General features: G+C 38.7%; 1 protein-coding gene across 1 annotated transcript; it reads left to right on the top strand.

Annotated features, from left to right (window-relative positions):
• Nucleotides 1-12,611: 12,611 nt before the first annotated feature.
• On the top strand, nt 12,612-16,418 carry slc14a2 (solute carrier family 14 member 2). Its single transcript, XM_004072624.4, has 10 exons — nt 12,612-12,716; nt 13,352-13,408; nt 13,491-13,656; nt 14,058-14,247; nt 14,328-14,456; nt 14,553-14,745; nt 14,903-15,050; nt 15,141-15,275; nt 15,407-15,456; nt 15,548-16,418. The coding sequence occupies exons 1-10, from the start codon at nt 12,693-12,695 to the stop codon at nt 15,953-15,955; spliced, it is 1,500 nt and encodes a 499-aa protein (XP_004072672.2). The 5' UTR covers nt 12,612-12,692; the 3' UTR covers nt 15,956-16,418.

The raw sequence follows: 16,418 nt of genomic DNA on the forward strand, positions 1-16,418 counted from the left end.
GGATGAATGCAGGCCATATGCTGTCACACAGGAAGGCATGCAGGCTATGATGAGCTGCAACACTAAAAAAATATTCCCAAATAAAAAAAAGGAAAAAAAAACATTTTGTTATTATGAAAGAATTACAGCAAATGTAAATTATTGTATTATATCAACACATTTGAAAACATGCATTAATCTTGAAGTTGTGATTTATTTAGTATTACTTTCAATATAAAACTGAAGTGTAAATACTAAGTAAGTGAAGAAGACATTTCCATGTCTTATCACAGCTTAAGGGGCAAAAAAAGAGAATTTTAACGCTACCCAATTTTTGGGGGGAAATTGATTTTGCATGTCCTCAAAACCTAAAAACTACTTTGACATAATTTGCAAGATTTTTAGGCTGCCATTACTGCTCTCACATTTCTGACATGATCCTCACATCAGCTGAATTTTACCCTCCTTTATTGTCTCCATGCATCCTGAAAACTTACTTCCTTAAAATACGTCATAATATTGTTAGCATTTTAATGGGTGAAAGGCTTTTTATTTACAACAATTTTTTAAGAGGGTAGTAGAAAAGAAGTTATTCGCTCTGTTGCGTTATTATTAGCCTTTTTTTTTTAACTGTCCATCCATCCTCAGAACCCGCTATGTCCCTGTCGGGGTCAAAGGTGGGGCACCCCCCAAAGGGTCGCCAGTATGTTACAGGGCCACACACTCACACCATGGGGGAATTTAGAGATACCAATTAACCTATGAAGCATGTTTGTGGAGTGTGGTAGAAAGCCAGAGTGCCTGAGGAAAATCCAGGCATGCACAAATGATCCTTCTTGCTGCAAAGTGAGAGAGCTAAACACTGCACCATCGTGCAGCAGTTTAGTTATTGTTCTGACGTCATAATTTATTTTTAAGTTTAAGCATTTGTCAAAGCAGCTCATTTTTTTGAAGACTTATCTGTAAAACACATTTTATCCTATTTTCAGATCTATTTTTGATAAATCTTGCTTTTTATTTCTATGGAACTTCTTATTTTGCTGATTTTAAATCAGATTCAACTACTTTTTGTCATCACTTTCACTGATTTTGCTATTTTAGCTCTCAAGTGTAAAGACTTTTACTTTTTGACAGCAGGTGTAAGAGTGTTTGGAATTGTTTGATTGATTGACGTAGATGTTCTTTCAGCTCCACAGATTCAGAACCTTTAGAAACACGATGGATTTTCGAGTTTAGTAGAACAAAAGAATAAAAGGCAAAAATATGAAAGTTGGCATTATTGCAGTTACAAGTTTTGAATTACTAATTTTTCGATAATTCATGCCAACGCTGTAAAAACAATGTTAAAAGTGGAAAAGAGGTAGAAAAACTTTATTACAGACAGAGTGAGGGAATTCCATTCAATTCACACAATCTGTCTGTCTCTTTTTTTTACAGGAATACTGAGGTAAAAGCTTAATTTCCTTCCTCTTGTGGCAGAGAAACAAAATCTAAAGTGAGCATGAACACATCAGTAAAAATGTTGAAAACCTTGTGGTTTTTTTCAAACCAACAATCACATGCCCTCTCTCTCTTCTGCTTGGTCAGCGAGTTTTCAGATTCTCCTGTTGAGGTTTGATTCGAGCATTTGTTCATCAGTGTGTGTTTAAAGGCGCAGTGAATCACAGTAAATGTGTGAATGCAGATCTGTCTGACAGGCTTCACTTCAATTGAGGTTAAAAACTCTTTCCAGCCTCCATCCTAACCACCCACCAGACTTGTCTGCTGGCTCTGATGCACCACTTGATCCGCTCGCATGTGGGAGCAAACATTTGGGTGCAGCATTTTTTTTTTTGTAGAGATCTGGTTGAAGTTAGGCCTCGCTGTGTTTGGGTTGGCTGGCTGAGAGATGAAGCCAGCTTGTCTGCAGGGGCCGAACACTCGGCAGGGGGTTTGCCTGATCTGCTGCACCATCCGACAGCTTAATTAGTGTTTCGCTGCTGCACTCACACACCACGTTCGTACACATTGGATCCCTCTCCTCCACACATGCACAGCATACAGGGGCATAGCTCGTTAGTCTAATAAAAAGCCATTAGAAGGTTAAATGTGGGTCTCATTAAAGATTAGTCATTTACTACCATGCATAATAAGACTCTCTTGTGTGATTCTGATAACTGCTCATATGCCTGTGAAAGTAAAGAGTCAACTCATGCAATGTTAATTTACGCTGTTACAGCCCGTCTCCTGCTGGGAGCATAAACGCCATGAGAAATGGATGCAGTCACATTTAGTCAGACTAAATGTCATTACATGATGGTGTTTTACACTATGGGTGCACCGAACACGGTGGAAGTGGCTTAAAATTAATTTGACAAGAAGCTTAAAGAGGAAGAGGATGATGAGCAATAAAAGAAGTACAGATTAGCTTCAAGAGAAGTGGACTTTTGGTAAAAACTGCATTCAAATGTCAACGAAATTAATTAAACTTCTCATACTTGAAAAGTTCCTCATCTATGAACTTTTGAATGTGGACTAGTCATCATCCATCACAGCAAAAGAGGTGAAAAGTAAACCTTTTAGAGATATAATTAAATATTTTCTGCTTAATTTGGTTCCCAATGACATTATGCTGGATCACAACATTGAAACGGAAAATACGCGTGAGTCCTAAAGGGCAAACACAATTTTTAAGAGAAGATTATGTTATCAGAGCGTGCCAAGCTTTTGACTCAGTGGCAGTTATAGGGAGAGACTGAGCATGAAGCAGAAGACATTCACAAGCCTCTCTGAAATGCAACAAAACTAAATGAAAGCTGAATTTAAGCTGTGAGTAAATTTACTGTTGTATGCCCGCAGGTGCTACCCGCCCCATTTTAACCCACCCTAAATGTTCTGTCTCTGCCGCCCTGGTCAGAGTGGCATGGGACAAATCTATTTTAAAAAATACTTTTTTTTTCTTCAAAATGGCAGCTTTTCCATTGGTTTTATCTCCATAGCAAGTATTGTTTGTGCCAGTCTGCCTTCCTTACAGAGCGTTATAGCTGGACCTTGTCTTCTGTCTGCCGTCTTTTGTCTGCTGTCTTCTGTCTGCCGCCTGCCCTGACCCTTGACTGGATATTGAAAATCCTGTCTCTTCTCTGATGAACTTATTGCCTGGTATCGATCCCTGCCTGCCTGACCCTGACAAACCTAAACCATATTTTGGTTGTGGTTATGGTAGACATAAGTTGGCGGTGTGTGAGTAAAATTTGGGGAAGATCACTTTTTTCCCCCACATTCTTTCCCATATAGTAGGAAAATGTGCCAAATTTCACACTTGGTCACAAAATGGCCACCAAACCATGGGTTTAAGCCATCCCATAGTAATTCAAAAGCTTCCTTTGGATATAAGTCTGCTGCGGGACATGAAAGAGGATGTTGCAGTGTCAGCAAAGGTCATAGAGGTCAGAGTTCAAAGCAGAGATGGATCCCAAAACTGGAAAAATGAAAAAAAACAGAGAACATAAGGGTTTCCTGTAATGAAAAATGACATTTCTTAGGTGTAAAGGCCTGTAGTCTCATGACAGTTCTGGCCCCTCCCACTTTATTAAGAACATAAAACAATGGATGAATTTCTGGTTTCTGAATTTAATGCTCCAATCTGAGTAGGTCATTTTGTGTGTGGTGAAGGTCATCATCTCGAATAGCTGTTTATGTAATAAACATAACAGCACAATAGCCTGTCACTCACTGATTGCCTTTCTGCAGCCAATTTAATCCAATCCAGGCCTCTAGTGCGATCTTTGTGTGCAGCGAATAAGCATCCTCTACAAAGTGAGACACAAAAACACTGTTGTGTTTGTGGCAGAACCTCTGTAAAGTCCTCTATTTTAGGACAGCTGACGTTTTTGCTTACCTCAGGCTTTACGTGGCCCAGAACCTCAGGATCTGTGCTTGTAGATGTTTTTTTTGTTTGGTTGTTTGTTTGTTTTATTGTAGCCGGGCTTTTGTGTGTCAGTTTCTAATTTAAATTTCTTTATTTTATGTTTGTTCATGTCTTGTCAGAATCACACCAGGTTAAAGTTCATCATTGTTGCAGCTCTATCTGTTTAAGTAATGGCTCCTGTAATGTCAAAACGTGTATTGCTTTATTGTCCAATCGCCTTTGACACATTTTTATTTAATCCATTCAAATTGATGATTTTTTTTAATAAATCAGGTTTCAGTTTATTTAATACTTCCGCTGCTATGTTATGGCTGCCTGCCTCCTTCTGTCATCTTCATTGGGCTCACACCACATCCATGACACTAAATCTTACAACCTTCTTCAATGCCACACTCACACTCTGCTGACATTTTGCTTTGGAGAAAAGTGTGGCCATATGAGACGGTGTCAGTCAATGTTATGGAACATCTATAAAATAATGTTTTGCTGAAAGTAAAAGATTAAACTAAAATATGTGTTTTGTGAGAAACGGTATATCACTTTGACAGATGTTACCACACCTTTTTGATTCACATTTTTGTTCAGCAAAACACTTTTCAACAGTGTTTATAGTTTATAATTGGGTTAACCCAGTTGTGTTACATTATTGTCTGGTGTTACATTCCTTTTAACATTTTTAAAAACTGGTTTAATTAGATGTGGTTATGTTCTGAGTGTTATAGCTGGGCACTTGTTTGAGTGACAGACCACACTTACAGGCAGACTCACTAATTTACTGTCTCTTAAACAGATGTCACGCTTTGTTTCAGTCTGTCACACATACCTTATGTCATATCCAAACCTGCTCACATCCGCTTAAATGCAGCTATATAGGAGCATTAAACGAATGCTTCGCCGGGCTAAAAAAAAAAACATCACATGACTAGACCTGCCATCCATCACCTGATAAAATCATCAGAAGAATTTTTTTCATTTTTTGGGAAACGTTTAAAAAAGTAAACATAATAGATTTGTTAGCATTGTGGAAATGGTAATAAGGACAAGAAAGCTCAACTGTTTAAAATCGGGGTATCCAAATGTTTTGCAAAGAGGGACAGATTTGGTGAGGTGAAAATGTGTGAAGGCCAACTGATAAAAAACATTACGTAGAGGGTAAGTGCAAATCAACTTTAATGAAGAAATTATTTTTACTAGGATACTTTTCATTTCTTCACAGTAACAAATAAATCGGGTTCTCTCATTTGGCTTTAAGCCTCTAAAGGTCAAGTAGCCACAGATTTATAATCGCTTATAACGTAATTTAGCCAATCACAATAAAGAAATCGTACACACAGTGCTAGGGGCAGCATATTGTTGATTTTCTGACAGGAACCAATGGGGCCAAGAGAAATTAGAAGGTAGGTTGGGTTTGGCTCATGGGCCGGACTTTGGACATACCTTGCTTAGAATATTAGGGAGGTGGAGCTGCAAGGGTTTTCCTTGCAGATGGAAATCCATCAGCTGACACTGAATAGCTTACAAGTTCTGCATCTGAGATGTGGTTCTGCTGTTATGACACGATTTTTCCCTCAAAAGAGATTTGTCCTTTGTTTTGGTAGTCAGTTAATTGTTCTGCTGGGGGGCTCGAGTGCTGGTCCAGACCACACATCAAACACCAAACGCGCAGAGCAACCTGGCATGCACTGATGAACTTCTTTTACGTCTTTGTTAGGTTAGCTGGACTCGAAAAGAAAACATTTTCATCTATATTTACGGTCATTGTGTCTGATGATATTAAGACAACCTTAACCTGTACTAAGTTCTTAGTTTCCAGCTATCACTCTATTATTAGAGTAAGAATAGAGTGCATTGACTTAATAATTGATTAATTGGTTTACTTCGAGCAATTTTGTTGTGAAACATCATCCTTCTTTTCACTGCAGCCAGAAATATTTAACTGCAACCTTTAAAAGCTTCACATGTGGAGTTATCCCTTTTGTTTCTAAGCTGTACATGAGCTGTATGTCAGGTCAAGGAATATCAACAACAAATTTGATCATATTTTAATATTATTTATTATTTTTATTAATATTTTGCAGTTACTTGAACTTGAAGATGGAGTAATGGTGGAGAATTCTTCATAGATAGTTGCAGATGTAGTTTGATTTGTGAAATTACTATTGCATTTTTTTGTTTTTGAAGGTGCTTTTGTTTATTGAAACAATTCTCACAAAAAATGTATATTGCAGGGTTTCTTACCAGTAACCGGATATTCCAGGACTGGAAAAGACTGAGACATGCAACATTTAAGGAAGTTCAAGCACAGATGACCATTAAATTTAAAGACCCACTCCAATGAAAACTGTGTTTTTGGTGTTTTTAACATGTTCTTGTAGAAACTTTCTCCTGATGATGTTTATTTATTTATTTATATTTAAGATGAAAACTGCGCTTCTGAGTATATTTTCATTCAGAGCAGATGAATAAAGTATGTTGGAAAAAAACCTTTAGCAGTGACGCAGCCACAGTCGGCGGGCAACAAGCTGCTTGCTCCACATATAGATCCATGTATGTCTTCGTTTTCCTCGTCTGAGCTGGCATCTAGCTTAAAACTATAAGGCTGGATAGCGTAAACATAGGGATGATGGGAAATTTGGGCAGGCTTACTCCACACCAACAGTCCAACCCACAACTCAGAGGTGAATTTCTAATGAACTCCTGCAAAAACTATGTGCTAGAAAATAACACGTTTATTGATTTTGCCTAAACGCTGCATGGTCATATTTAAAAGACCACTGAGAACACTTTGAAAAAAGATCAGAAGATGATTGGAGTTGGACTAAAATGCTATAAACCTGGTAAATTTACATTTTAAAAAGTCCGCTCCCTGCCTTTTACCCATAGTTTTGCACTGAACACTTTGACAAAAACAGGGATAATCTTACACAGGGCATGTTTTGAGTTTGTTTGAGGGAATCATTTAAATAAATTAGCTTCACTTAGCAGCGGAGGTTGCCGGCATCTAGTTTGAATTTGACAGGAACACTATCAGTAGTGATCGAAAGTTTCAGTGTTACACCTTCAAAATAAACATGTTACATTTAGTAAAATCATTCACATTTTTCCAGTTTGGAAACTACAGTAATAGCAGCCCATGCGCTTTTGATTGGAATCACAACTGATCTTGCTTAATGAAATTACACTGACGCAGTGTGTGTTTCTGTGTTCCAGCATGTGTGCGTGAAGCACACAAAACATGGTGTGGCCATGTGCCATGCAGCTGGAAGCCATCATTGAACCAATTACTTTTTGTCTTTGTTTCTCATTGCTTCTACCCACTGTCTCTCTCTCTTTGTTGACTTAATCTTCCCTCTTTTTAGGTTTTATATTTTTTATTTCTTGTCTACACCTTTGGGAACCAATAGTTCACTGTAACTGCTCACCACCATCATCTATCTCATTTTCTCAGATTACTCTCCAACTTTTACTCTTGTGACTTATCCTTCTGTTTTTCAGGTTTATTTTTCCTTGCAGATCTATTAACATTCTATATTATTCCCCCTCTAAATTTATCACTACCACATGTCTTTAGATCCAGATGTGTTCCTGATGTAACACTTGTTTACAATTACATGATGAATGAATGAATTGCAGACATGACAAAAGAGCTGAAGGACTGTAAATGCTGACTACAGATTGTGTAGTAAATGACTGTGTCACCACAGTGAGGGATGGAGGAAGTCAGAGGGTTAACAATGTAAACAAATGACGAACTTAATGAGGATGAAGTGCTGCAGCACATAAGTGAGTCTTTGTTTTCCTGCATACCTGCAGCTCTACCCACCTCTCATGCTGCCTGACGTGCATGTATGCACACATGCACACAGGATTCTGTGAGGAGTTTCAAATGTTTACTTTAAAAAATGATCAGTGTAATGTTCTATAAAGCCAGGCGTCTTCTTTTTTTTTCTTTTTCCAAGAGAACTAAAAATGATCAGAATCACCTGAATGAAAACTGAGAAGTCCTCAGATGTGGTAAAATGTGTTTTGGTGAGAAAGAGCTAAATCCAAACCAAAGCATTTGGGAATTTCTAAACCAAATTCATTGGTTTTACTTAACTCTAACTTCAGTTATATTATTTTTCAATCTAATTATGTCATTTTTCTATTTTACGCTTCCTGTGGTAAATCGTGGCAATTCAGCTTCCAGTTAGTTAGTTGTTACAGTGCACCATGGCTCTTTACAAGAGCATTAACATTCATTACAACTTAAAGACCGAAAACCTGACTTACCTCGATCCTCTCAGAGTTAATATCTAACACAGACTCCAACTCAATACCTGGCACTTTACGAAAATTTGTATACTTATTAGTATCTAAAGCTTTAACATAGCACTTGCTTTCAGAGCATAGTGTCCTCCTAAAGCCGTTAATCTTTATAATTCCACATAATAACACAGCCAGAGCTGTTAAACTGGGGTTATTTGGCACTACTATTGGCCCTTCAAAGTTTAGTAATTGTTTTATACCACTTTGGTTTAGAGCATTGATTTATATAGTTTTATTGTTCTTGTTGGAGTTAAGAAAAATTTTCCAGTATTAGATGATTCTGTGTTTTTCCCTTCTCTATGAGAGGGTTGCGTCAGGAAGGGCATCCGGCGTAAAACATTGCCAAGTTTACCATGCGACTCGTTCGCTGTGGGGACCCCTGATGGGAGAAGCCGAAAGACAGAAGAAGATGATTCTGTGTTTTGGCAAAATTTAACTTTTTCTGCTGGAGGAGGAACTCTGAGGGGAATGTGAGATGCAGGTGGAGTAAGATTGTTACAGCCCAATTTGGGGATTATTAACACTTGGTAAATTATTCATTACCAATGAAAATAATGGTCGCTAAGAACAATAATTCTAAAAAATACACCACTCATTTTTGTGTAGGAGTCTCTTTCTTTCTGCCTTGTCGGCAGATCAGTACAGGATCTATTTTTTTCCACTTTAGCAGCTGTGTTTAATGCAGAAATGTAAAAAGTGGCAACCTGTGTTTTGGGAATAATCATTTAAAAATGTTCTTAAAACGTTAATCCAGAGGCAAGATCCTTGTACCCAAAATCTAGGAAATGCTTCTTTTTCCCAATGAAGTGACATTGCCTGAGCAATAGACTGGACAACATCGCACAAAGAATGTCTTGCTGTGCTGAGAGAGGCCACTGGTGAAAAAGGGGGAAATTGTAGCAAGTAAGACTTTCAAACGCACACAAAACACACACGCAGATGGAGATGTGGCTGGGCTTCAGGCCAGATGGTCTAAGAGAAGGAAACTCACATTCTTGTGATGGGGAGTCACCAAGTATCAGGTTCCATAGACTGTGGCAGAGGCTGAAGCCCCTCACCACTACATACCACGCACGTGCATGCATACACACATGTAAAAGCACAATATGCTGCTAGTTCCTTATGTGCACAAAGACAGCATGTACTGATGCTTCCGTTGAACGATTTAGGCCTGTTCTAAGAAACGCAAACCAGGATGAAATGCAGTGAAGTTTTTATGTTATTGTGTGTTTTACCAATAAAAAATACATTAATATGAGGACTTTAACAGAAAGACAAACCCAAAAGAACATAATAGGTTGATATCCAACGCAAAACACTAAATTGGATTGAAGATGCTTCACTGTAGAAGAGGCTGGGATGTATTTCAACTAAATTCCACTAGAGGTCAGCATTGACCTTTTCTTAATTCATTTTTTTTCTTTTTAGCTTTGACTTTCATTCCTGTAGGTGTAAGGACAGTTCATAAAAACGTTTGTGCGTGCGTTGATTGAAATGCATTTGATCAAATGATATCACCTATTTCTAAGTGAAGAGAGATTCAATTGGTACATTTTCTAAAGCCCGCCCTAATGATGAGTAAGTGGATTGAAATACAATGCAGACAGGGAGGACAGTAGTGAAGTCCAACAACTGTAGACAGGGCTTTTTAGTAATAAATACCGGTAAATAAATAGATAACATATTCATACCCACATCAAATTCCTCCTCACATTATCTGGATATCAAGTCTTCAGGATGTCACAATGAGACGCTGGTATCTTGTCAGTGGGCCTCTGCTTCTGTCTATTCAGGCAATTGGGTCAGGGTGGACGCTGGTCCAGAGACGATATGAAACAAACCTGTAAAATAGGTACAATACTAATATTTAAAAGATTTAAAAGCTTCATGAAACAGAAGAATTTTAATGTTGTTTCTTTCTGTCTTTCTTGATTTTTTTCCCTTTAGTTAAGCATCAAAAAACACAAAGACATCTACTGAAAACAGCATAAATTTTACAGATTTACAACTCCATGAATGGAAGCGAACAGTTCTAAGAATAAAGTTCTTTTTCTGTAGAGCTTCGTCCAGTGTGGGTCCTTTGGTAAGACCCTTTGCTCCACTGCCTAACTATGTAGCCAAAAAGGGGTCCAAGTCTGGGTCTCCCTGTGTCGGTCCCCAGTCCGGACTGGGTCGCAGGAAACCAGGGTTAACTTTCCAATTGTTTCCCAGAGGGTGCAATAAGCAATTAATTGAGCAACTGACATAGCAATGGTGAGGTATTAACATTTTCCAGTGAGGGTCCTTGAGCAAGACCCTTAACTCTACTGCCTACCTCATGACCCATGGGAGACAATGAATCACATGTCATGCCGGCTAAGACGTGGCCCGGTCAAACAAGGTCTACGTCAGGTGCTGGGGGACCAGAGTACCCTGATGGAAAGTGGACTACTAGAACAAGACGGAAATGAACTAAATGTGAGAACAAGGTTCTGTCGGAATGCTACTACTCAAGTAATCCCACTCAGAGAGGTTACATGCAGACATTGTGGAGTGAATAGATGATTCAAAACCACCGGACCATAACTGAAGTGGCTGATATCAAGAAGTCCTACCAATGGCTAGAAAGGGCTGGCCTGCAGGACAGCACTGAAGCACTAAACCTGGCAGCTCAGGAACAAGCCCTTAGCACCAGAGCGATAGAGGCTCAGATCTACCACACCAGACAAGACCCAAGGTGTAGGCTGTGCAATCCAGCAAATAACTGGCAGGGAAAAAACACATGAAGTTCCACAACCATGTGGCTGGAATAATACACAGGACCTTGTGTGCAGGATATGGAATGACAGAGCTGAGATCCTGTGGGACTCCCAGATCCAGACTGACAGGATGGCGATGGCAAACCAACCAGACATTGTAGTGGTAGATAAAGAAAAGAGGAAAAGACTTTGTGGTGGCTGTGGCATTACAAAGAAATGGCAACATCAAGAAAAAGGAACATGAGAAACTGGAGAACTACTAGGGACTCAGAGAAGAAATGGAGAAAGCCTGGAAAGTGTAGGTGACCGTGGAGCACTCAGGGCAGTAACCCCCAAGCTGGATGAGTGGCTACAACAGATACCTGGAAAGAAACTCAGACATCTCAGTCCAGAAAAGTGCAGTGTTAGGAACAGCTAAGATACTGGGTAGAAACCACTCTCGGAGGGTCAGAGGGGCATTTATTGATTTATTTTATATATACTGTGTTTATGTATATATGTGTATATCTGACGAAAAATAGACTGAAGTAGAAGAAAGATGAAGTATCATGCACCTATAACCCTTATCATAACTCCGTTATTGATCTGTCTACATTTTTTAAACTAAAGAACAAGTGTAGGCCTGCAGTGTTTTAAATAATTATATTGTGAGTTCCAAAGTTTAACAACGATAAAAGAAAAACTCTTTTTTTAAAGTAGTGTGAGCAATGGGCACTTGAAATGCAAACTCTTTCTATGAGATTATCAGAACTGAAAGCAGAAACAGTGCAGCGTGTACCCCACCTGCACCCAACAGTAGCTGTGTTGATTCCTGCAGCTGCATTGATTCAGATTTGTCACACTAATAAAAATTCCAGAACTGCTTCTTATCGGGAAGATCTCTCTGAACCGCCTCTGCAGGAAACTCTTTATCACATGGCCAGTGTGTATAACATTCTCTTTTCAATCAGACTAAAAATCTCTTTTTTTGTCTAAACCAATCAGACTGCCAGCATTTGCCACTCCTTTTTTGCACCATCCTATGGCTTTTCAGGTTTCTACTCACCAATCTTCAACAATGACAAGGTATAACTCCAGAACTTTGCACATTCCAGCGAGCAAATACCTCCTTTGATATAAAATTGAACTACAAGTGGCTGCAGGAGTGCCTGAACATTTTCACTCGATTTAGTGTGGCTTATGGAGAATTTATTTCAAAATTCAACTTTTACTCATACTGATAAAAATTTAAGAGCAAAATAAAACAGAAAACGTAAAAAAATGCACATGTGCCCACCTCTATGACCTTAGATACCAAATTTAAAATACACATTGCTGTAGACACAAACAAAATTCAACATATTTGTTTGTTTCATTGATTTTTCTCTAGAATTTTAATTAAGTGAGAATACTAAAGTTCCCCGCTGTAGCAGATGAAGTATTTGGTCATATTGTTTCGAGCAGAATACGCCCAATGGTTGAAAAATAATAAGATTTAAAAATATCATGTGTGAAGATGCCAATTTAATTTTCTCTCTGAACAATTAAAAAACTAACAGAATGTTATATAGTTACGTAACCAATGGCAAAGATATTGAGAAGCCTTACTGGTTTTTGTTGAATATTGTAAGCATCTGCTTTGGATTTCTGCATAGATAAAGGTGTGAGTGGGAGGAGCACCTTTCTCTTTCCTCATCACTATAAAAGTCTTTCTTGAAAGTGTTCCTGATGTTGCCTGAAGGAGCTGGCAGCTTACACAGACTGTGCCTGCAGCTGGACATATGACAGAGTCACATCAAAATAAGGTTTGTTTATTAAAATCCAGCATGATTTATTGAACCTATTTGTGCTTCATGTAGAAAAAAACCTGTTTATTGAGAAATGCGTCATTAGTGTGGTGAAGTGAATTACTTAAGTCTTAAGACAATGTAAACACTTACAGGATAATTTGTAAGCCTTTGAGTTAAAGTACTCTAATAAGGTCAAAGTTTTAAAACTGTTTAGATTGAAAAAAATGTCTGAAGTAAGTCGGAAGGAAAAGCAGCCATAAAACAAATCATTGCACCTTCATTCCTATTTAAATGTGTCCAGAAAAATCTGTAATTTCTTGGTCTTGTCAAACATTGTGATTCAACACCAGAACTTTGAGATGCATGCGTGTCAGTCAGTTCTGTGATTACATAAAAGATGCCACAGGTTTGAGGAATTCACTTACGTTCATGTGCAAACATCAGAAAACTAAGACAAGACAACTTAACTGCAGCTCCTGTTCTTACTTATGACCTTTGTGTGCACGCATGTTACACTTAGAACAATGAATGAATTTTGGGTTTAATGATTAGCCTTTGCTTTTTGAGAAATGATGAGCAAATAGTAGCTCCAACAGCAAAAACCATTTTAGAATGACTCTCTAAATAACGTTATTTTTCTTGTGCCAAAGAATATCAGCTGCTCCACCTCTGCTCTGTCCTTCAGTGTTTCTGGCCTTCTGTTTGCAGTAAGTTCGTGCTCACTCCTCACTATCTTTTATAATTAACATAGCAAAAAAACAAATAATTCTATTCTGATTATGACTTTAGGAGCTCCAACCTCTGATGGCGCAATCTGATTTAACATTTGAAAAGTCCCAGGAGGGCCAGGCGCAGCCCTCAGGAACAGCTGACTGTCAGCGTGCCAAAGCCTGCCTCCTTAAGGGAGTGTCCTATTTTGCAGGAGACATGAAGGTGTTTGGCAAATGGATGGAAAGTGAGTCAACGTTAAATGATCGATAAATACTGTTACTGGTTCACATGAAACAATGTCAGCAGATAAATTGATCAAAAAAAGGAACAAAACAGGTTTAGGGTTTTAACAGTGATATAAAAGAAGGTAAATTGATGCCTGAAATAATGTAGAAATACAAAGAAGTGTCTTGCAGTTCCTACATGTTTTTGTATAATTCCTTAACGCTTGGCAAACTACCTGAATCAGGTGTGCTCCACTAGTTAGAAGTAGCAAGAAGCTATAGTTTAACACCCTTGAGTTAAGAAATTTAAGAAATATGGCCAACATAAAAAAGTATAAATTACGTTTACTTTAGTGCAATCTCTATCAGTCCTCGGTTTCTTTTGTTGGCAGTCAAGTAACTCATCACCCTCTTTTTGTAGAGCAATTCTTCCTGCTACAGCTTCTTGACTGGGTTTTGCGTGGAGCCTCCCAAGTGATGTTCGTCAACAACCCTTTGAGTGGTCTCCTGATTTTTGCGGGTCTCATCCTGCAGAACTACTGGTGGGCTCTCAATGGATTCGTGGGAACCCTCTTTGCGACTATCTCTGCGCTCATTCTGCAGCAAGACAGGTGCCAATTAAACATGAACTGTATTATAAATGTTTTGATGAACTTTAAGAGAAAACTGACTCAAAGAATTTGTACTTCAGGGGTGCAATAGCCGCTGGGTTGTACGGTTACAATGGCATCCTGGTGGGCTTGCTGATGGCAGTGTTTTCCAATGCAGGAAACTGGTACTGGTGGCTCCTGCTGCCGAACATCTTCCTGTCTATGATGTGGTAAGCACATAAGACATTATAGCAACACATACTGACTTGGTTTATATGTTTAATACAAATCTTGATTGTTATATGCCCTTTATCTCTGGATTTCAGCCCGATTGTATCCAGTGCCCTGGCATCGATCAACAGTCGCTGGGATCTGCCAGTGTTCACGCTGCCCTTCAACATCTTGGTGTGTCTTCACATGGTTGCTACGGGCCACTACAACCACCACTTCCCCCAAGTGCTCATTCAGCCTCGCACAGAGCTCCCTAACATCACCTGGGATGAGCTTGATGTAGCCAAGGTCAGAAACAAGCCAAATTCAGCATTTTTTCCTGCATAACTAACATGTAAAAAAAATCTGTGTTTGGTTAGGTCATAAAAGTCTAACGCACAGCTTTTAGAGAATGCTTGAGCATTTATGAGAATAGTTTTTGATTTTCCTGTTTTTACTTGTGCAGCTGTTCATGTCGATTCCTGTGGGAATTGGCCAGGTCTACGGCTGCGACAACCCTTGGACCGGAGGAATCTTCATCATCTCGCTCTTCATCTCCTCTCCCATCACGTGTGTTCACGCTGTCATGGGATCTGCAGTGGGTATGGTTTCAGGTGAGGACATCATAAAGTATGAAATATGGTTATGTTAGAATCCCCTGCAAATGTTTGTGTCTTTTTAAAATGGGAATTTGGGCTTTTCAGGTCTGGCATTAGCAGCTCCTTTTGGAGACATTTACTTCGGTCTGTGGGGGTACAACTGTGTCCTTGCCTGTATTGCAGTTGGAGGAATGTTTTACGCCCTTACCTGGCAGGTACACTTGCTTGCCATCACATGCGGTGAGTCAACAGCTCAAGAGAGAAAAGATTTATCAAAAACTGCATCTAATCTCCACTAGCTTGTTGTATTTCATGCAACAAAAACAGCAACTCATCTTTACATTTCTCGACTCCTTCTGACTTTTCTGCAGCTTTTTTCTGTGCATACCTCGGCTCAGCCATCGCCAACATCATGTCCACGGTAAATATACATTTTCCCTCCTTACTCCTTACATTTTTGTCTTTAATGAACCATATTGAGTGCAGGCTTTGTTTCTTTCTTTTTTGTGCAGTTTGGTCTACCAGCATGCACATGGCCTTTCTGCCTGTCAGCCCTTACCTTCCTCCTCCTAACTACTGGGACCAACAAGATTTTCAAGCTGCCACTCGCCAAAGTCACCTATCCAGAGAAAAACCTGGCCTTCTACTGGAAGATGAAGAAGGATGAAAAGGCAGAGAAGACTAAGGCAATGAGGAAGGAGCAGGAAGAACAATTAAAAGCCATTGAGAGAGACATGATACTAAATGAGAAAGAAAAAACAAGGTTAGAGCTTGAAAGAATGGAAGAGGGAAGAGTTGAAGGTCAAATTCAGAGGTCATGTGTCGAACAACGAGGACCTGCAGTGGATGGGCTGGTTTCTGACGAGGAGAGGAGTCAAGAAGAGAAAGCTACAGAGGGGATACATGTTGATTTGTTCTGAGGTGTCTTTAAATAAAAATAATCTATGTTTTTGCTTATTAGTATTGGACTTTATATGGCGCTGTATAGCTTTTTATTTCTTTAATAAAAAATAAGAGTTCACTATAAATGTTCGCAACCCCAAAACCTTACCTCTGTTCTTTTGCTCCTAAAGAAAAAGCATTATAAACGTGTTCCATGTGATATTTTTTAGTCTAGGTTACCTTTGTGTGCTCTACCTTTCAACTCTTTTGAAACAAAAACATTCAAAAAATAAGTTAGATCCACTTTTTAAAGTTTTTCACAGATACAACAGAACTTGTATCTGTTTTTTTTCCTTTTTAGTATGAGCATATTGCTTTTGATTTTTACATACACATTTTTTATTTGCATAAAATTTATTTTTTAAAGAATATGATGATATATGTAAATAAAACATCAACTTTTTTTGAATTACCTTTAATAAAAAAACACATATAACTGTG

The sequence above is a fragment of the Oryzias latipes genome, chromosome 9 (genome assembly GCF_053564925.1).
Source record: "Oryzias latipes strain Hd-rR chromosome 9, Olatipes_Hd-rR_3.1".
NCBI lineage: Eukaryota > Metazoa > Chordata > Actinopteri > Beloniformes > Adrianichthyidae > Oryzias > Oryzias latipes.